This window comes from Callorhinus ursinus, unplaced genomic scaffold, assembly GCF_003265705.2.
Source record: "Callorhinus ursinus isolate GAN/ISIS: 27379988/994484 unplaced genomic scaffold, GSC_fseal_2.0 scaffold34, whole genome shotgun sequence".
Taxonomy (NCBI): Eukaryota; Metazoa; Chordata; class Mammalia; order Carnivora; family Otariidae; genus Callorhinus; species Callorhinus ursinus.
The window spans coordinates 1063804-1083781 of record NW_027397096.1 but is presented as its reverse complement, the minus strand read 5'-3'; the positions used below and the strand labels follow the sequence as shown (position 1 = coordinate 1083781).

The window sequence follows — 19978 nt, the reverse complement described above, 5'->3', positions numbered from 1 at the left end:
GCATTCCCACCAACAGTTCATGAGAGCTCCTTTTTCTCCACATTCTTGCCGACACTGGCTGTTTCTTGTGTTTTTTATTTTAGCCATTCTGACAGGTGTGAAGCGATACCTCATTATAGTTATGATTTGCATTTGCTGAATGATGAGTGATGTTGAATATCCTTTCATGTCTGTTTGCCATCTGTATCTCTTCTTTGGAAAAATGTCTGTTCATGTCTTCTGCCCATTTTTTAATTGGATTATTTGTTTGTCAATGTCCGTTAATTTTTTAACTAAATCTGAAGAGATGATGGTCAATCAGTGAATATTTGGAAAAGAATTTCTGACACAATTTATGAGGAATACATATGTTTAGGGAAATTATTGAATAAGAGTTTATATAATTTGTTAAATTAATAGCTTATATTAGCTATTTTAATTATAAACATGACATCAAAAAAATTAAAAATGACTTTTCAGCTGGTCAGCATAAAGATGCCAAAAGTTGTATATATGACTTCACTCATTTAAAGTTTTCTACTATGTATTTCTTTTTCTTTCCCAGTTGATTTCACAGTAGGAAATTAAATAGGTGGTTTTGAGTCTTTTGACTTAGAGAAATAAAAGTTCCAGTTAAAATTAAACTCTATTGCTCCTAATAAAGAAAGGTGCTTAGGTGGTTTCTACTGAAGGACACTAATTCACCATCTTAATTTAAATGTACCAAACGTGGGCACCTGGGTGGCTCAGTTGGTTAAGCGACTGCCTTCAGCTCAGGTCATGATCCTAGAGTCCCTGGATCAAGTCCTGCATCAGGCTCCCTGCTCAGCGGGGAGTCTGCTTCTCCCTCTGACCCTCTTCCCTCTCGTGCTCTCTATCTCTCATTCTCTCTCTCTCTCAAATAAATAAATAAAATCTTTAAAAAATAAAAATAAATTTACCAAACATAATTCTTGAGTTTTTCATTATTCAAAAATTATTAGTCAGGTTTTTGCCTAAGAATAAATAGATTTGATCCTAATAATATTTGTGCTAGAGACAAACTGCATCCTGTCTTCGTTTTCCTATCTGGGACTCAGTTCTAGCCATCACCTCAGTAGAGTCAATGGAAAGGAAAGTTTGAGAAGCTACGCCTGAACTCTCACACAGTAGTCAGCACACTCACAGAATGTTAGAGATAGAAGGAACTATTTTAGAGATCAGTTTTAATCATAAGAAAAAAATGAAGGTGAAGGAGGTGATAAGTAACTTGGCTAAGGTTGCATAGCAGGTGAGTTGCTTCAACAAATGAGACTCATTATTCCTAATTTCCAGGTGAAGATGCTGTACCCACACCTTCAAAAATTAACCTTCATATCAAAGTTTTTGCCTATTCCGAAAATTGTGTTTTAGTTAATAGGTTGTGAGTTGAATCTATTATTGGAATGTTTTATATGTGTATGCACACACACACACACACACACACAAGTTATCTCTGTTTCATGTTAGTATACTTGTCCATTAAAACTTGTATAATTTTAAAAATTGAAATATAATGAAGATAATCAAACATCTGTTTTATTTTTTATTTTTTATTTTTAAAGATTTTATTTATTTGAGAGAGAGAATGAGAGAGAGAGTACAAGAAGCGGGAGAGGGAGAGGCAGACTCCCTGCTGAGCAGGGAGCACGATGTGGGACTCGATCCCGGGACTCCAGGATCATGACCTGAGCCGAAGGCAGTCACTTAACAACTGAGCCACCCAGGCGCTTCTTTTTTTGTTTTTTAAGTAGGCTTCATGCTGGGTGTGGAGTCCAGTGTGGGCCTTGAACTCCCGACCCTGAGACTGAGATCAAGAGTCAGATGCTTAACCGACTGAGCCACCCATGCACCCCTTTTATGATTGTGCTTTTAAAAAAATTTTTAGCCTAGAGATACTTACATACATATACTTAGAGATAGATCTTCCTTATTAAAAACAAACAATTAGAGTGTTCTGTTGTGTGACTGTTCCATAATTTATCTAGCCTTGTGTTGAAGACCCTTGGGTTGTTTGCTGTAGCAATCAAAACAGTACTGTAGTGAATAACTGTATACATATGCAGGTATATGGGCAGAAGTGGTTTGATTGCCAGAAGTGAGATTGCTGGATTAATGGATAGATGCACCAATGGTGGGTGGGTATGGTTGGGTTCCCCTCTGTAACATGGTGACATTCTGCATTCCCACCAGCGCGCCTGAAAATACTGGTTTCTTCACAGCTGTGCCAACAGGAGTATGTTATTAATCTTTTGAATTTTTAACCAATCTCATAGATGAAAACTGGGATCTCAGTGTAGTGTTTAATTTGTATTCTGAGCAAGGTGAGCATCCTTTTAAATGTTTGAGAGCTTTTTATTCTCTGAACTGTATTCTCCATTTTTATTTTGAGTTGTCTTTTTCTTCTCCATCTTTGAGTGTTCTTTAAAGAGTAGGGACATTAGTCCTTTGTCTCTGAGTTATGAAGTCTTTTTTACTTTGCTTATGGTGGCTTTTTTTTTTTTTAAGATTTTTATTTATTCATTTGCGAGAGAGACAAGAGAGAGAACAAGCAGGGGGAGAGGCAGAGGGAGAAGCGGACTCCCTGCTGAGCAAGGAGCCCGATGCGGAACTCAATCCCAGGACCCTGGGATCATGACCTGAGCCAAAGGCAGATGCTTAACCATCTGAGCCACCCAGGCGCCCTGCTTATGGTGGCTTTTTGCTAGGTAGCAATTTTTTTGTTGTTGCTGTTTTTATGAAGTTGAATTTTGCAATCTTTTTTTTTTAATGACTTTGGAGTTTTGAGCCATTGTTAGAAAGGTCTTCCTTACTCTAAAGTTATTAGGGCATTCATCCATGTTTTATTCTAGTACTTAGACATGATTTCATTTTTATATTTAAATCACCTATGTTGCTTCTGCCTTAAAATTGGTTTCTTGGTTTGTGGTGTTTTGAGCTTCACTTTTCACATCATTTGGAATTTGTGAATTTTCTCTGCCCCCCCCTCAATTCACTGAAGATGAAGTCTCTGTGTGGGACATTTTTGTATAGAGTGGCTATTCATTCTTATTGCTCTATATGATTTTTAGAAGTGGGAAGACTTGGTCATCGTTCTTCCTCCAGAAATGGAACCTTTTAGATTTTAATGTTTACCTATGCAAAACATAGTAATTTGGTGCTTTAAATTGGAGAGGGAGAGCTGGAGCCCATTTAGGTTAAGTTCTAAAATCTTAAATTAGAACATTACATTTCTTTTGCAGTAGTAAACTTTTGTTAAAAGGGGCACATTGGTTATCCTAGCTTTCAGGACAAAGCAGTGGTTAGCATCTCTATGAAATCTTGGATGCAGTAGGGTTGAGGGAGAGATGATGGTGCTCAACTATCACCTTTGGCCAGATTTCTAATGTTTTTTTATGTTGTATTTGAGTGGTTGCTTTGGACATTTTGTGTTTCAGGTGCAAAAGTATTTGAGATAAAGATGGAGTTGAAAGGGTTGAAAGGTAATTATCGCTTGGGGTCAGAACTATAGCACTAGGGGAAAAACTCCTTTGTCTTGATACTCCATTCCGCTCGCTCTTTCCTTTCTTCAGGGTCTGTTAAAGTGTAGAGGGATGAGAGACGGTTTTGCTGTTCTGGATTATTTGCTATTGAATTTCATTGTAACTAGATCAATAATACTTTGTTACTTGGGCCATCATGGAAATAGCTTTGTTACTGTGGCTATTACCTTAAGGTGTATTTCACAGAAATGGTTTCTAATTGCCTATTGTGATGGCAAGGAAACTGTTACTAGTGAAGAGAGAAGTAAAGTTAGATTTGTATCCTCCGAGTACTTAACCCAGAACCTGTGACATATCAGGTGAGTGGTAAAATTAATGGACTGAACCCAGCCAGGAAATAGGCAGAGGAATTCCAAAATGTGCACTGAAATTGTTTGGCACTAGTACCACATTAAATACAGATACTTACAGAATTTTCCAAATGTGAGAAATAAAACTTCAAACACATTTCATGTTTCATATAATATTGGATGATTTTAAACTCCCGTATCTACCACTATATATTTTTGTCATTATGTATACCATTGCTATGTACCTACACTATTTCTAACAATATTTTACTTAATTTTCTCATGAAATACTTAGTTATAATGTATTATTCATTATTGAAAGGTATTAGTTGGAATTTTTTTCAGCCTGATTCTGATCATTTTCTGCCAATGGGAATTTTTAATTATTGGATTGACTTTTATTTTTTTGTAGTTGTTGTTAAGAAAGTACTTGCTAGTAGAAATTGAGTTTTTGTAACTGTATACTCCATGTCTGTTAGCTAATTTTTCTCAGCTGGTGGCTCACTTACCATTTTGTGTGTGTGTGTGTGTGTGTGTGTGTGTGTTTAAAGATTTTATTTATTTGAAGGAGAGAGTGCACACAAGTGAGAAAGCACAAGCAGGGAGAGCAGCAGCAGGAGAGGGAGAAACAGACTCCCCACTGAACAGGGAACCCGATGTGGGGCTCAATCTCAGGAGATCATGACCCAAGCTGAAGGCAGCTGCTTTTTTTTTTTTTTTAAGATTTTATTTATTTATTTGACAGAGAAAGATATAGCAAGAGAGAGGGAACACAAGCAGGGGGAGTGGGAGAGGGAGAAGCAGGCTTACTGCTGAACAGGGAGCCCGATGCGGGGCTCGATCCCAGGACCCTGGGATCATGACCTAAGCCGAAGGCAGATGCTTAACAACTGAGCCACCCAGGATCCTCTATATATTTAAAAAAAAAATTTTTTTAAGATTTTATTTATTTATTTGTCAGTGAGAGTGAGACAGTGCAAGCAGAAGCAGGGGGAGCTGCAGGCAGAGGGCGAAGCAGGCTTCCCACTGAGCAATGTGGGACTCCACCCCAGGACCCTGGGATCATGACCCAAGCTGAAGGCAGATGCTTAACCGACTGAGCCACTGAGGCGTCCCTATATTTTTAATTTTTTTAAAGTAATCTCTACACCTCAATGTAGGGATTGAGCTCACAACCCTGAGATCTAGAGTGGCATGCTCCACTGACTGAGCCAGCCTCACTTAATCAGTGTGAATGCAAGTAACTTGAGGAGCTGGAGTCTGCTTTTGTTTTGTTTTGTTTTAAGAAGATTTATTTATGTATTTGAAAGAAAGAGCACAATGTGAGGCAGGGGGAAGGGCAGAAGGAAAAGGGAAGCAGACTCCCCAGTGAGTGGGGAGCCTGATGCAGGCCTCCATCTCACCAACTTGAGATCATGACCCTAGCTGAAACCAAGAATCATTTGCTCAACCGACTGAGCCACCCAGGCATCCCTAGAGTCTGCTTTTAAATGTCCTATTTCCCCTGGTTCAGAAACAGTGATAGGAAGCTAGCGTAGAGCAAAAGAGTCTAAGAATTATGACCTTGATTCATCTTACTGAAATGGTTTCATTTGCAGGTGGCACAAAACAGAAGGTTAGCATTAGTTGACGCTCTGCATTACTGCTTTGGGGTATAATTTCAGTTTTTAGAAAGATTTTCATTTAGCCATAGACTAATTTCAGGTTTCGTGGTCAGCAGCTGTGTTGCAGTACATTAAATTAAAGGCAGTTGTTGCTGTTTAGAATGCACTAGGACTTCTGTCGTCCATTTGGTTTCAGTACTGTTTCTTGTCTCCTGCGCCAGCTTTGCAAGTATGGTCCAGGGCAGCAGTTAAGGATTGCTCTCATAAATGAATGGATCAGTAACTTTCCTGACTACTAGGTATTATGGTTATTAGTTATGTTCTATATAACTAGAATTTTGTCTGCCAGAATTGGTTGCTTACAATTAAAAATTAACTAGATTGTGGTGAAGTCAATGGATCTAGTTAGACAAACCTGGTTAAGACTAGATTCTGCCTCCTCCTAGCTGTGTATGACTTTGGACAAGTTACTTGACCTCTTTAACCCAGTTTTCTCTTCTGTTAAGTGAACATAATAATACTGTCTTTGTCATAGGCCTGAAGATTAAATGGAATAATGCACTTAACCTTGTATTTGGTGCATAGTAAGCACTCAAGGATTGGTAGCTATTATAATATATGTTACATGGTCTAATTGGTTTCTTCTTACATTACTGTGCTTCATCGAGCCTGAGAATCCAACTATTGTAATAGACTGTACCATTATATTATGTACTGATAAGAAATTATAACACATAGATCACCTATTAGATTTTATCTGGGACCTGCAGTTTGGCTTTGGGATTAATCACCTGTGGATTTGATTCCTAACAAATCCCTTGCTGTGCACCCTTTACTCTCTCCCCTGGTTCTCAACCTCTCAGCAAGTTCAAATCAGCCATTCTTTTTAGCTCCCGGGGAATTGTTTTGTACCTGCCTCCTTATTAATCTACCTTAGTGTAAAAAATGTACATACTGTCAATTTTTTATTAAAAGAAATACGCTTTAGGGATGCCTGGCTGGCTCAGTTGCTAGAGCATACAGCTCTTGATCTTGGGGTTCTGAGTTTGAGGCCCACGTTGGGTCTAGAGCTTACTTTTAAAAAAAGAAAAAGAAGAAAGAAATAAGCTTTGTTGTGCTAACATAACTGCTGTAGCTTCTTGTGTACCATAGTTCTATGTAGCTTCAGATTTAGTACCTGTGAACAGACATACAAGACCTTTATTACACTTTTTACCAAAGGGAGTTACCATTATACTACTTTTGTATAAAACTTGTCATCCCCCTTGCCCCAACTTTTTTTTCTTTATTCTTTTCTCTTTTTTTGGTAAATAAACAACACTTGGTTCTTAAGGAATAAACTCTCAACCCAAGACCCTTGTCCTCACTAGAGAACTGTTATGGGGCAGGGATTTGGGCTTCAGTTCTTATCCTCACTATAAACAAGATTTTGCTTTAAATAGTTAGCAGTTAATTGCATTTGTCCCAAATCAAAATATTCCCGAATTTTTAAAGATTTTATTTATTTTATTTTAGAGAGCACGAGCAGGGGTAGGACGAGAGGGGGAGAGAGGCAGACTCCCCTCCCAGGCACCCCTTGATGGTTACCTTTAAATGGATGGCTTTTTAAACACAAACTAAAAGCTTGATTGATACTTTTTTTTTTTTTTTTTAGATATTATTTTGTAGGGAGGGACAGGGGAGATGGAGAGAAAATCTTAAGCAGTCTCCACACCCAGCGCTGAGCCTGATGCAGGCTCTATATCATGACCTGTGCTAAAACCAAGAGTCAGATGATTAATGGACCGCGCCACCCAGGCACCCCTCCAAAATTTTTAAATAGAATACTTTGTTCTTTAGGTACATGTTTTTCCCCCTTATTTCAACTGTTTGGAAGTATTTTATATTTGGGTAAGATGTCTAGCTATGCAGTTTGCATTTCTCTGTATTTTTTTTTCTTATCCTTATTGGAAATGGGGGTGAACAACTTATGTACCAAACTGGTATTTGAAAGAAGTATATAAGGTGTATGGTAAAAATGGAGTTGGGAGAGAAAAGATTTGATAGATTTTTAGCAACTGCAAATGAAGTGAGTGTGTGTGTGTGTGTGTGTGTGTGTGTGTGTGTGTGTGTGTAGCTTTATTTATTTATTTATTTATTTACCTAAATGTAGACTAGCAGGCATTTAAACATTAGGATTTTTATATGTGTTCAGCCTGAAGTTTCTGAACAAAGACCAGCTGAGCCCCTCCTAGTACTCTATAGATATTTCTCCAGCAACCATTACCCTAGTTTAGTTGTTAAGTAACCAACGGTATTTTGTGTAGTGTTGTTTGCTTTTTAATTAAAAATCCCCAACACCAAAGAAAGAAAGAAATTATAATACATTCATTTTAACTCATATATTATGTCAAAAAATGTTCAACCTAGAACAGGTAAATAGGCAAGTTATGTTACTGAAAATTGTGGTAAAATACTCAACAAAATTTACATCTTAATCATTTTTAAATGTGTAGTTTGGTGGCATCAAGTACATTCACATTGTTGTACAACTATCACCACCATCCATCTCCAGAACTTTTTTTGTTTGTTTGTTTGTTTGAAGATTTTATTGATAAGTAATTTCTACATCCAGTGTCCAGTGTGGAGCCTGAGCTCACAAGCTGAGATCAAGAGTTGTGTGTTCCACTGACAGAGCCAGCTGGGCATTATCTCAAACTCTCTCTACCCGTTAAACCATAACTCCCCATTCCCTACTCCTGCCAGTCCCTAGTAACCACTGTTCTATTTTCTGTCACTGTAATTTGATTACTCTAGGTACCTGATAAAGGTTAGTTATGTTTTTATAGAAATTAAATGTTACGTGGTCAGCACGATCCCGTGACCATGTCCTATTCAGCAAGAAGCAGGCATGATAATGAGGCTATGACTTTAGATATGTTTGAGACCGTGGAACTGGAGTGGAGTGGGGTTTGTGTATTTTTATGGCTCCATCTTTAAATGTTTAAATCTTTTGAGTCTTCTGAATATATTTCATGAAGCAAGTAAGAATAGTTTTATTTTTTTCCAGTTACTTAGCTCCAATACTGTTTACTGAGCAACTCAGTTTTTCCCTACTGATTTAAGAAAAGGTTTACTTTAAAATTTCAACATGTTGGGCGCCTGGGTGGCTCAGTCAGTTAAGCAGCTGCCTTCAGCTCAGGTCATGCTCCCAGGGTCCTGGGATTAAGCCCCGCATTGGGCTCCACACTTAGTGTGGAATCTGCTTGAGATTCTCTCTCTCTCCCTCTGCCCCTCCTGCGCGTGCATGTCCTTGCTCATTCTCTGTCAAATAAATAAATGAATCTTAAAAAAAAAATACAGCATTTTTCATAGAGCTAGGACAGATAATCCTAAAATTTGTATAGAATATTTACAAAAGACCCTGAATAGCTAGAGCAATCTTGAAAAACAAAACTGGAAGTATCACAATTCCAGACTTCAAGTTATATTACAGATCATAGAAGCCAAGGAAATATGGTACTAACGCAAAAATAGACACACAGATCAAGGGAACAGAATAGAAAACCCAGGAATAAACCCACAATTTATGTGATCAATTAATCTTTAACAAGGGAGGAAAGAATATACAGTGGGAAAAAGACCGTCTCTTCAACAAATGGTGTGGGGGAAACTGGACCACTTTCTTAACACCATACACAAAAATAAACTCAAAATTGATTAAAGACCTAAATGTAAGAGCTGAAACCATAAAAATCCTAGAAGAGAGCATAGGTAGTAATTTCTTTGATATTGGCCATAGCAGCATCTTTCTAGATATGTTTCCTGAGGCAAGGGAAATAAAAGCAAAAATAAACTATTGGGACTACATCAAAATAAAAAGCTTATGCACAGCAGAGGAAACAGTCAACAAAACTAAAAGGCAACCTACAGAATGGGAGAAGATATTTGCAAATGACATGTCTGATAAAGGCTTAGCATCCAAAATATATAAAGAACTAATACAATTCAGTACCCAAAAAACAAATAACCAAGTTAAAAAATGGGCAGAAGATATGAACAGACATTTCTTCAAAGATATACAAATGGCCAACAGACACAATGAAAGATGCTCAACATTGCTCATCGTGAGGGAAATGCAACTCAAAACTATAGTGAGATATCACCTCACACCTCACACCTGTCAGAATGGCTAAAACGAACAACACAAGAAACAAGTGTTGGTGGGAATGCAAACTGGTGCAGCCACCGTGGAAAACAGTTTGGAGGTTCCTCAAAAAGTTAAAAATAGAACCACCTTAGGATCCAGTAATAGCATTACTGGGTATTTACCCAAAAAATACAAAAACTTGAATTCAGAGGAATACATGCAACCCATGTTCACTGCAGCATTATTTACAATAGCCAAATTATGGAAGCAGTCCAAGTGTCCATTGATAGATGATCGCATAAAGAAGATATGTTTCACATATACAATGTAGTATTATTCAGCCGTAAAAAGAGATTGAAATCTTGCCATTTGCCACAACACGGATGGAACTAGAGAGTATTGTGCTAAGTGAAGTAAGTCAGAGAAAGACAAATACCATATGATTTCATTCATATGTGAAATTTAAGAAAGAAAACAAATGAACAAAGGAAGAAGAGAGAGAGAAGCCAAGAAACAGACCCTTAACTCTAGAGAACAAACTAATGGTGACCAGAAGGGAGGTGGGAGGTGGGATGTGTGAAATTGGGGATTAAAGAAAATAAAATTAAGGTCTTAATTTTTCTCCCCATAGGAAGAACTGAAGAATAAGCAATTCTGTTTTAACCTTTTTAATTTTATGCTAAATTTATTTTGCTCTAATAGCACAGTTAACTATCATTTTGTTGTATTAGTTAAGAGAAATATTGGCAGAAGGAAATGAAGTCAGTTTATAATAGGCCCATTTGAGTGAGGGCCTTGGGAAACCCATCAGGAATAAGCCTCGGGATCGGAGAAGGCAGAGACAAGGCGGCAGGCAGGGAGCCTTTTCAGCAGGGCTCACCATTTTTGTTTGTAGGACTTTCTAGGAAATCTTTTTGAGCTGTACTTGTGTGCTGCAGGCACTCTGGGTGAGCAGCCTAGATTAGGTTTAGTGCCCCTCACAGAAGCAAAATCAAATGCCATAAACCTATTCTTTTTTTAATTAGGTGTATTTTGCAATTTTAACGTTCTTCAACTCATAAACATTTGTAGGAAGGGTGAGGGGCAAATAAATAGTCTCGTGGCATGGCACTTATTTTCTGTTTGAGAGATATGTTCCTTTCCCCTCCTTTCCTTTTAATCTTCCTGTTTCCTTGACACCTGCTTCTGAACTCCATCTCATCTCTCCCTGCTGTGACGGTGCGCTAGCACTTCATGGTACCCAAGGCTCTTTCAACTCGTATTTCCCACCAACTGTCAGTTGCAAAATAAGGTTGCTTTGTTTGGCAGGGAAAGGGTAGAATCCTTTCAGAATGTCTCCTTTTCCTTTGAAGCAGGAGCACTTCAGAGACAGTTGAACTGCTTTTAGGTTTTTCTTACCACACAGCTTTTTCTTCTGAGAGATCCTGCCATGAACACGGTTCTGTTGATGACATCGATTTGTTGCTATGGAAATAGTGGTAATGTCACAGATTCAGCCCAGTGACTTTACTTCAGGTTCATGCAGGAGAAATGCGCAAGGCTTTAGGGGAGAACCTCATTAAAACTGAAAGCTATCAATTATGAGCAGGTGAAAGGTAAATGGAGCCAACCTTTTATATAATGAAAACAGAAGTGAACCCCTAGCTGATTGACTGCATGCAGTTGAATACCCCAGCATGAATTCTGACCCATGAGAGTCTTTGACAAAATAAAACATTTACACTTTCTCAGAGTATTTCTTCTACTTAAGTTTAAATCTTTTAACCTGCATTATTTGCACTAAAATTGTCTTTGTTTTGATCCTCAGGACATGGGCAGCAGCAGATAGTTCCTTCCTCAGGACATGGGCAGCAGCAGATAGTTCCTTCCTCGGTCTCAGCGGCCAACCCACCAGCCAGCAAGCCCCAGCAGCAGAATGGGAGCTCAGCAATGGGTAAATGGCCACATGAGGACATGTGCTAATTATATGTATCAGGCTTCTGAATAATGTTTTGAAATGTAATCTGGGACTAAAGGGAATTTTCAAAATGCCATTCATGACTGTTGCTTCTTGCAAAGGAGAAGTCCAGTTCTCATTGTAAAGTGTATGATTGAACAAATGATTAAAGATAGTCTTTTAAAGATAATATGCTTATTTTTATCAGGATGATATACTGTTCTCTGTTAATAATAGTTTATCTGGTACTTTCTCAAGTCTCACATTTTACACTTTCTTGACTTTGCGAATTTACATACCTTTTAAATTCTCGCCTTTTAACTATTTGGAATCCACTTGTCTCTCTCCAAGTTTCCCATTTCGGGTTCTCATCGGAATTTATCTTAACGTGAAGATGGTATCATTTATATTGGTCATAGGTTCTGCTTCCCAGTCTCATGGATGAGAAATAGTTTTTTCCTTTAACGCTCTCTGCAGTAGGTCCTGAGAGGCTATAATGGAACCATTTTGTTTACTTTCTGGCCTTCGCCTTATGAATTACTATTGAAAATGATGATTTGGGTTGGATTTATTTTTAGAGGTTCTTTTTTCTGTCACAACTTCTTATACTCCACCTCTTCCCCTCCCCTCAACTATTGCTAATTTTGAATACTGAGATTTTAAGAAAGGCAAGATTAAGACATCACTAATATTGTTGTGAAACTTTCAGGACATGGGACTTTTTCCCCATTGGACTTTGATATTTTTATCTACCTTGCAATATCTGTTAATGTACCTTCTATCTATCTCTCTTTATAAGTGGATCTATTGATTTCATTTTTTTAAAGATTTTATTTATTTAAGAGAAAGAGTGAGCGAGAGAGAGCGAGATTGAGAGAGAACACAAGCGGGGGAGGGGCAGAGGGAGAAGCAGGCTCCCCGCTGAGCAGGGAGCCTGACTCGGGGCTCGATTCCAGGACCCTGGGATCATGACCTGAGCCGAAGGCAGACGCTTAACGACTGAGCCACCCAGGCGCCCCATAAGTGGATCTTTTTATATACAACTCGCAAATTACGTACTTTGAAGGAGGTCATGGAATAGATTTAGTATCTAAGATGATAAATAATCTAATAGTCACTTCTTTAGGCTGAACTACAAATAGTATGTTATTCTTCTCCCTCCTCCCACAGATTTATTTTCCAAATTGTCTATCTTTGACTTATGTTAACATTTATTTTTAAAAATCAGTTAATGTTATCTAAACACACATCAACTGGGTGGCGAAAGAATAAAAGACTGGCTGTGTATTGAGGGGGAAGCATGTGTGTGTGTGTGTGACATATAACTGTATCTTATAGAGAATATTAGGTATGTATACACACACATACATTCTTCAGAGTTCATGTGCTTCCTTGTGTAATCTTGAGGCAGTTATTACTGTTGTGTGTATAGTTCTCTCTTGACTCCCCAGTTAGAGTAGAAAATGGTAAGATCCAGGACAGTCTATGTATAGTTTTTACTAAGTGCTACAAATACCTAGAATAGTGTCTTACAGGATGTAGAAACTCAATAAAGAAATGCTGGGGGCGCCTGGGTGGCTCAGTCAGTTCAGCGTCTGCCTTCGGCTCAGGTCATGACCCCAGGGGCCTGGGATCGAGCCCCGCACTGGACTCCCTGCTCAGCCCGGGAGCCTGCTTCTCCCTCTGCCTGCTGCTCCCCCTGCTTGTGCTACTCACTCTCGCTTGCTCTCTCTGACAAATAAAATCTTTAAAAAAGAAAAAGAAATGCTGAATAATGGTAGATTTACATTTCCAGCCAAATTCCATCCTAAAGAAATGCTTTGGTAGAGAAGATATCAAGTAATTGGACGAAGTTATATTTTCTGAATTTGGAGGCTGAAACTTTATAGAAACTGTGCATGTAAAGGAGCTCATGTGTCTGTAGGCTCTAGTGACCTGCTCTTTCCAAGCGCACGGTAGCTGCTCAGGCTTGGGTAAAAGAGCAGAGGGGATCCTGGCGTGTGGCCGCCTGGTTGTGTTGACCCGAAGGGCTCCTGTCCTTCGCTCCTAGCTAAACCCAGTCCCTAGACTTTGTTAGAGACTTTAGTACCGGAGACCTTTGGAACACGGGAGTCTTCCCAGGACGTTTTAAGGTAAACCATTTGTGATAGGTATCCTTTACCTCATATGGTTCATTCAGTATGTCCCTTACCTCCTAGCCTTTCCTTTTTCTTTTTTTTTTTCTTTTTTTTAAGATTTTATTTATTTATTTGACCGAGACAGCAAGAGAGGGAACACAGGGGGAGCGGGAGAGGGAGAAGCAGGCTTCCCGCCGAGCAGGGAGCCTGACGCAGGACTCGATCCCAGGACCCCGGGACCATGACCTGAGCCGAAGGCAGACGCCCAACAACGGAGCCACCCAGGCGCCCCTTGCTTTTTTTTTCTTATGCATCTAGTGACTTGCTATCAGTTTTATGGTCAAGAAGGCTGGTTGATTTTCTCTGACCCACTATCTTGCCCATTGATACAAAGGACAGTTTAAGAAGGATGGGCTTCTGGGGCGCCTGCGTGGCTCAGTTGGTTGGGCGTCTGCCTTCGGCTCGGGTCATGATCCCAGGGTCCTGGGATCGAGGCCCACGTTGGGCTCCCCACTCAGTGGGGAGCCTGCTTCTCCCTCTCCCTGTGCAGCTCCCCCTGCTCATGTGCTCTCTTTTTCTCTCTCTCACTCTCTCTCTCTCTGTCAAATAAATAAATAAAATCTTGGGGGGGGGGAGAAGGATGGGCCTCCGAAAGAGCATTGTCTATTCTCAGTATAATTATTATCTTGACTTCAGTCAGAGCTTCAGTTAGCAAATGTAGTAAACTTCTGTGTGCCCAGGCCTTCATTTTCAGTTGCTTTTCTACCTCCTGTTTTGGTCTCTATTTGATCTCCATATCTCTTGATTACTAAAAAGGAAAAACTTTGCCTCTCATTTTGTTTGATTTCACCAGCAACACCTCAGTCATTGAGAGTTAGTACAAAATTTATATAAAATTTACATAGAATAATGATGGTCCTCCTTTGTGTTTGTTTTTAAAGGTTCCACTGCATCTAAGACTTATGGTGTCTCAAAGACACTTGGAAAAGCTGGAGGTACCAGCCTCGTGAACAGTTCTGGAGGAACACAGGTCAAAGTGGTACCCATTGCCAGCCTCACCCCTTACCAATCCAAGTGAGTTATTCACATAGAGTAAGTTCAGAATGTGCCTATGATGTGAGGTTAGAGCTTATTACGGGCTCTTGAGTTATTTATGTGGGAACGTAGGGGTTACCATACATAAAGTAAGTTTCATCATTTTTTTTTTTTAAGATTTTATTTACTTATTTGACAGAAAGAGACACAGCGAGAGAGGGAACACAAGTAGGGGGAGCAGCAGGCAGAAGGAGAAGCAGGCTTCCCGCTGAGCAGGGAGTCCAATGCGGGGGCTCAATCCCAGGACCCTGAGATCATGACCTGAGCAGAAGGCAGACACTTAATGACTGAGCCACCCAGGCGCCCCCATCTTTTTTTTCCTCCAACGGGGGAGGAGGGTACAAATTGTGGCAAACTTCAACTCTCTTACCATAAAAGAATGGCAAGAAAAGCAATCTGCTATAGCCTATGGAGTTTCATTTCTTTTGAAAGAATTTGAATTGAAAAATATTTAATGCTGAAAGAATCCATTTATCATCTTATGAGTAAAAATAAATATTTTTTGTAATTCAGAAGGCGTTTCATCTTCTCATGATATAAATAAGTGACTTTCAGTCTAAAAACTGTTACTATGATTTAGTAGCCTAAGAGAATCTGTACTGTTTGTATAGCCACATTATTAATATACCCTGAACAGATATTTTCCATTAAAAGTTAATTTTAGCAGTTAAAAATTAGTGAGTTCTGGGGCACCTGGGTGGCTCAGTAATCTTAAAAAAAAAAAAAAATTAGTGCATTCTCTTTCCAGAATTCTTTCAGATGTGTTTTTATCTAATCTTCAATTCTTTGCAGTGCAGGGAAAATGAGTAAGGTAACTAATGTGCCCAACACTTGTGTTCAGTATGGGCCCCAGGACTGGGTATTGGATCTTGTACCTCCTTTTTTTTTTTTTTTTTAAGATTTTATTTATTTTGACAGAGAGAGACACAGCAAGAGAGGAACACAAGCAGGGGGAGTGGGAGAGGGAGAAGCAGGCTTCCCGCTGAGCAGGGAGCCCGATGCGGGGCTCGATCCCAGGACCCTGGGATCATGACCTGAGCCGAAGGCAGACGCTTAACGACTGAGCCACCCAGGCACCCCCGTACCTCCTTTTTTTTAAGTGGCCTCTGTCTGAGGTCATACTGCTTTAGCGTGTTTTCTTTTGGTGGCTTACCAATACCACGTCCCATAATTTTGTATTTATATATTCAAGGTGTGTTAGAATGTAGACAAGTTTGACACCAGTTTTATCAGTTCCCATAATTGAAAATAGTGGCAAAATATAATTGCTGGTATTACTGCATCTTCTAGCTTAGAACCTTTCATTAAGGGGATACCGTTGCCTTGGTGATGCTTTTTGGAGAAGGGAGAGAGTTTATAAATTTACTAATTTGACAGGAGAATGAGTTAATGTTAAATCATCTTGTATGTTTTACTACTTGCTTATTCTACAAACTGTCAAACCTATATGTCATCGTGGGGTTTTAATTAGCTGGATTAAAATACAGCTTACATTGAAAAATGGAATATGCATAAGAAAGGCTATAGGAAGATGATAGGGAACCTTTTAGATCTGTCCCAGGTAAGCCTCTGAGCACTAATATAATCTATTTGATTTTTAGGTGGACTATCTGTGCTCGAGTTACCAACAAAAGTCAGATCCGTACCTGGAGCAATTCCCGAGGGGAAGGGAAGCTTTTCTCCATAGAACTAGTTGATGAAAGTGTGAGTATTTGTCAAGTGGGCAGATAGGAGCAGTCTGAGAAACAGGCCTGTGTGATGAAAAACCGGAGTAGGCCAGAAATAAACATAATTGTTATTATTGTCTTTCCTCTCTTATAGTCTTTTGATGCTCTCTAGGAGCAAAGGGTTAAAGGTCTTTTTTTTTTTCCCCCAGAGGGGGTTGTGTGGGGGGAGGGGGAGAGAGAATCTTAAGCAGGCTCCACACCCAGTTTGGAGCCTGACATGGGGCTCAACCTCTCATCCCTGAGATCATGACCTGAGTTGGATGCTTAACCAACTGAGCTTGCCAGGTGCCCCAAAGGGTTAAAGGTTTTAAATAAAATCCTTTTATTTTGTTTTATGTTAATTTTTTTTTTTTTTAGATTTTATTTATTTGAGAGAGAGAGAATGAGGGATAGCACGAGAGGGAAGAGGGTCAGAGGGAGAAGGAAAAGGAGACTCCCTGCTGAGCAGGGAGCCCGATGTGGGACTCGATCCCGGGACTCCAGGATCATGACCCGAGCCGAAGGCAGTCGCTTAACCAACTGAGCCACCCAGGCTCCCATGTTACATTATTTTTAAAAATTTTCTTTTAAAGATTTTATTTATTTGACAGAGAGACACAGCAAGAGAAGGAACACAAGCAGGGGGCGTGGGAGAGGGAGAAGCAGACTCCCCCGCTGAGCAGGGAGCCCGATGTGGGGCTCGATCCCAGGATCCTGGGATCATGACCTGAGCCAAAGGCAGACGCGTAACGACTGAGCCACCTAGGCGCCCCATAAAAATTTTTTTAAATTTATTTATTCTTTTTAAGTAGGCTCCATGCCCCAAGTGCAGCTTGGACTCATGACCCTGAGATCAACAGTCACATACTCAGGGCGCCTGGCTGGCTCAGTAGGTAGAGCATGCGACTCTGTTGACTCTCTCTCTCTTTTTTTTAAGATTTGTTTATTTGAGAGAAGGAGCACATGAGTTGCAGGGATGGTGCAGAGGGAAAGGGAGAGAATCTCAAACAGACTCCTCACTGAGTGCAGAGTCTGACTCAGGGCCTCGTCGCACAGCCCTGAGATCATAACCTGAGTCGAAACCAAGAGTCAGACACTCGACTGACTAAGCCACCCAGGCACCCCTAGAGCATGGGACTCTTGATCTCGGGGTTGTGAGTTCGAGCCCCATGTTGGGTGTGGAAATGACTTAAACAAACAAAATCTTTAACAACAGCAAAAAAAAAGAGTTGCATACTCTACCAGCTGAGCCACCCGGGCGCCCCTAAAATCCTTGATATTAATGATTTTATTTCTGAGAGTCACACACTCTACCAACTAAGCCAGTTAGGCGCCCCTGAAATCCTTGATTTTAAATGAAAGCATTTGTAGCAGTAGAAATTAGTTTTCAAATGTTTGAGCAGTCTCATGAGCAAGAGAAACCAGAGACACTCTGTCTGACCTGTTTGCAGGCTAAATTGAAGCCCTGAGAAGTGATGTCTGCTTATGAGCAAAGTGTTGCTTTGGGCCACAGCAGAAAGCATGCACCAGCCACCTTGAGAAGTGAACGGTTTTGTGGGAGATGGATTCTGCCTCTGTAGACTCTATGCTTTACTTAAACAAAACCAAACCATGATGAAGAGACAAAAAATCCACAATGTGGAATCTTGACAGTCTTGTTAGCCATTTCTCTGTTAGTTATGTTTATAATTCCTAATATGTACTTGATACATTGTTTTCAAGCTGCTGCATATTTCCTATTGGTTCAGACTTCTGAGAAGGCAGAAAAAAAATAGGTGGTTTGTTTTTGGAAGATGGACTGATACCCCAAATGTATGGACTGTATGATGGCAGAATCAATATCAGAACCTCATTTTTTACCAGATTATCAGTCTAATCTGTCAGTTCGCTAAAATTTCAGCCCTTTCTTTAAGTTTCTTATCCATCTGAAGTTTGTTTTTGTTTTAAGTAATCTCTATACCCAACGTGGGGCTTGAACTTACAATCCTGAGATCGAGTCGCATGCTCCCCTAACTGAGCCAGCCAGGCTCCCCATCTATAGTATTTTGACTGATGGAAAAGTAAAAGTGAAAATCAAATCACAAGCAACTTGAAAACATGATGTATTAACAACATTTTGGCAGTAACTCCCAAATATGATGTAATTCCTTGCTTGGTAGGAGCGTGAGGGCAGCTGGTGAATCATTTGGCTCATCACACTTCCTCGTGGGCTTCATTTGTGTCACTCAGTGTTCAGAATTTATTTTTGTTGTCAGAATATTAAAATCACTAGGTTTCTTGTGTTTTTTTGTTTGCTTTTTTTTTTTTTTTTTTAGGTCTCTAACTTGAGGTTAATAAAGCACCACAGCAGGATCGGCTAGTTAAACCTTGGTTGTTCCATTGTGAATAACTTGAATATGTGACTATAAAATGTGTGTTTCTGGGGTGTCTGTAGTTCTCACCCATTCTGTTTGTGCCTGTGTGACTGCCTTAAAGATCAGGGGTAAAACTTGATAAGCACAATTCTAACCTGCTCTCGCATGCTTCTGCAGGGTGAAATCAGAGCTACTGCTTTCAATGAGCAAGTGGACAAGTTCTTTCCCCTTATCGACATGAACAAGGTAGGGTAGTGTTACATTGAGAACTGAAACCATTGAGTGGTACTGGGAAGAGGGAGGGATCTCTCGTTCATCGGAGAACTGCGTGGTGGTAAGGAGTTGTTTGTTGAATCTGATGGACCACCCCTGTTCCATGGCTTGCCTTTTTGCAGGTCTATTATATCTCCAAAGGCACCCTGAAGATTGCTAACAAACAGTTCACAGCTGTTAAAAATGACTATGAGATGACCTTCAACAATGAGACTTCTGTCATGCCCTGTGAACATGGTCATCATTTACCTACAGTTCAGTTTGATTTCACAGGGATTAGTGAGCTGGAGAACAAGGCTAAAGACTCACTTATAGGTAAGTCTGCGTATGAGAGCAAAGAGAGTTGTGATTACTGGTTTTGTTGGCAACATGTAAGGGACGTGTACGACTGAAGTGCTTGCCATTCAACCTTTGATCATGTTGTAATGGGTGCCTTGACCATTTTTGCTAACACATTTTGCCTGTATTTTAGACATAATTGGGATCTGCAAGAGCTACGAAGATGCCACCAAAATCACAGTGAAATCTAACAACAGAGAAGTTTCTAAGCGAAATATCTATTTGATGGACATGTCAGGGAAAGTGGTCACCACTACTCTGTGGGGAGAGGATGTAAGTAGTTGCCTTGAGCAGTCAGAGCATGTGCAGAAGGCAGAGACCTAGTAGAGAGCCGGGCGGCTGTCTTGTCTTAAGAGTTGTGGGGCTTTGGCCGTGTGGGCCCTCCCTAAAGAAGGATTGAGCTGGCCAGGGAATATCCGAAATCCTTTATTTGATTTACTTCTGTGAAATATGCTGTGATCTTAGTCTTACACAGTGAAATGATCTTTCCTCTAACTCTAGATTAGTTTTACTGTATCTTGGAACAGATTCTTGGGTGAGAGGTTATCTTGGATAGATTCCATGTACCATTTATTGCATTTACTCTGCTATTGACT

General features: G+C 39.8%; 1 protein-coding gene across 4 annotated transcripts in view; it reads left to right on the top strand.

Moving 5' to 3' along the window:
* The window catches only part of RPA1 (replication protein A1), a 75183-nt gene that overhangs the window by 40033 nt on the left and 15172 nt on the right, over window positions 1-19978 (top strand). For all 4 annotated transcript variants that reach the window (XM_025851283.2, XM_073879281.1, XM_073879283.1 and 1 more), the window contains exons 6-11: window positions 11370-11495; window positions 14557-14689; window positions 16312-16414; window positions 18948-19016; window positions 19166-19358; window positions 19516-19655. In XM_025851283.2, coding sequence (XP_025707068.1) covers window positions 11370-11495; window positions 14557-14689; window positions 16312-16414; window positions 18948-19016; window positions 19166-19358; window positions 19516-19655 — 764 coding nt within the window. The remainder of the gene's footprint in view (window positions 1-11369; window positions 11496-14556; window positions 14690-16311; window positions 16415-18947; window positions 19017-19165; window positions 19359-19515; window positions 19656-19978) is intronic.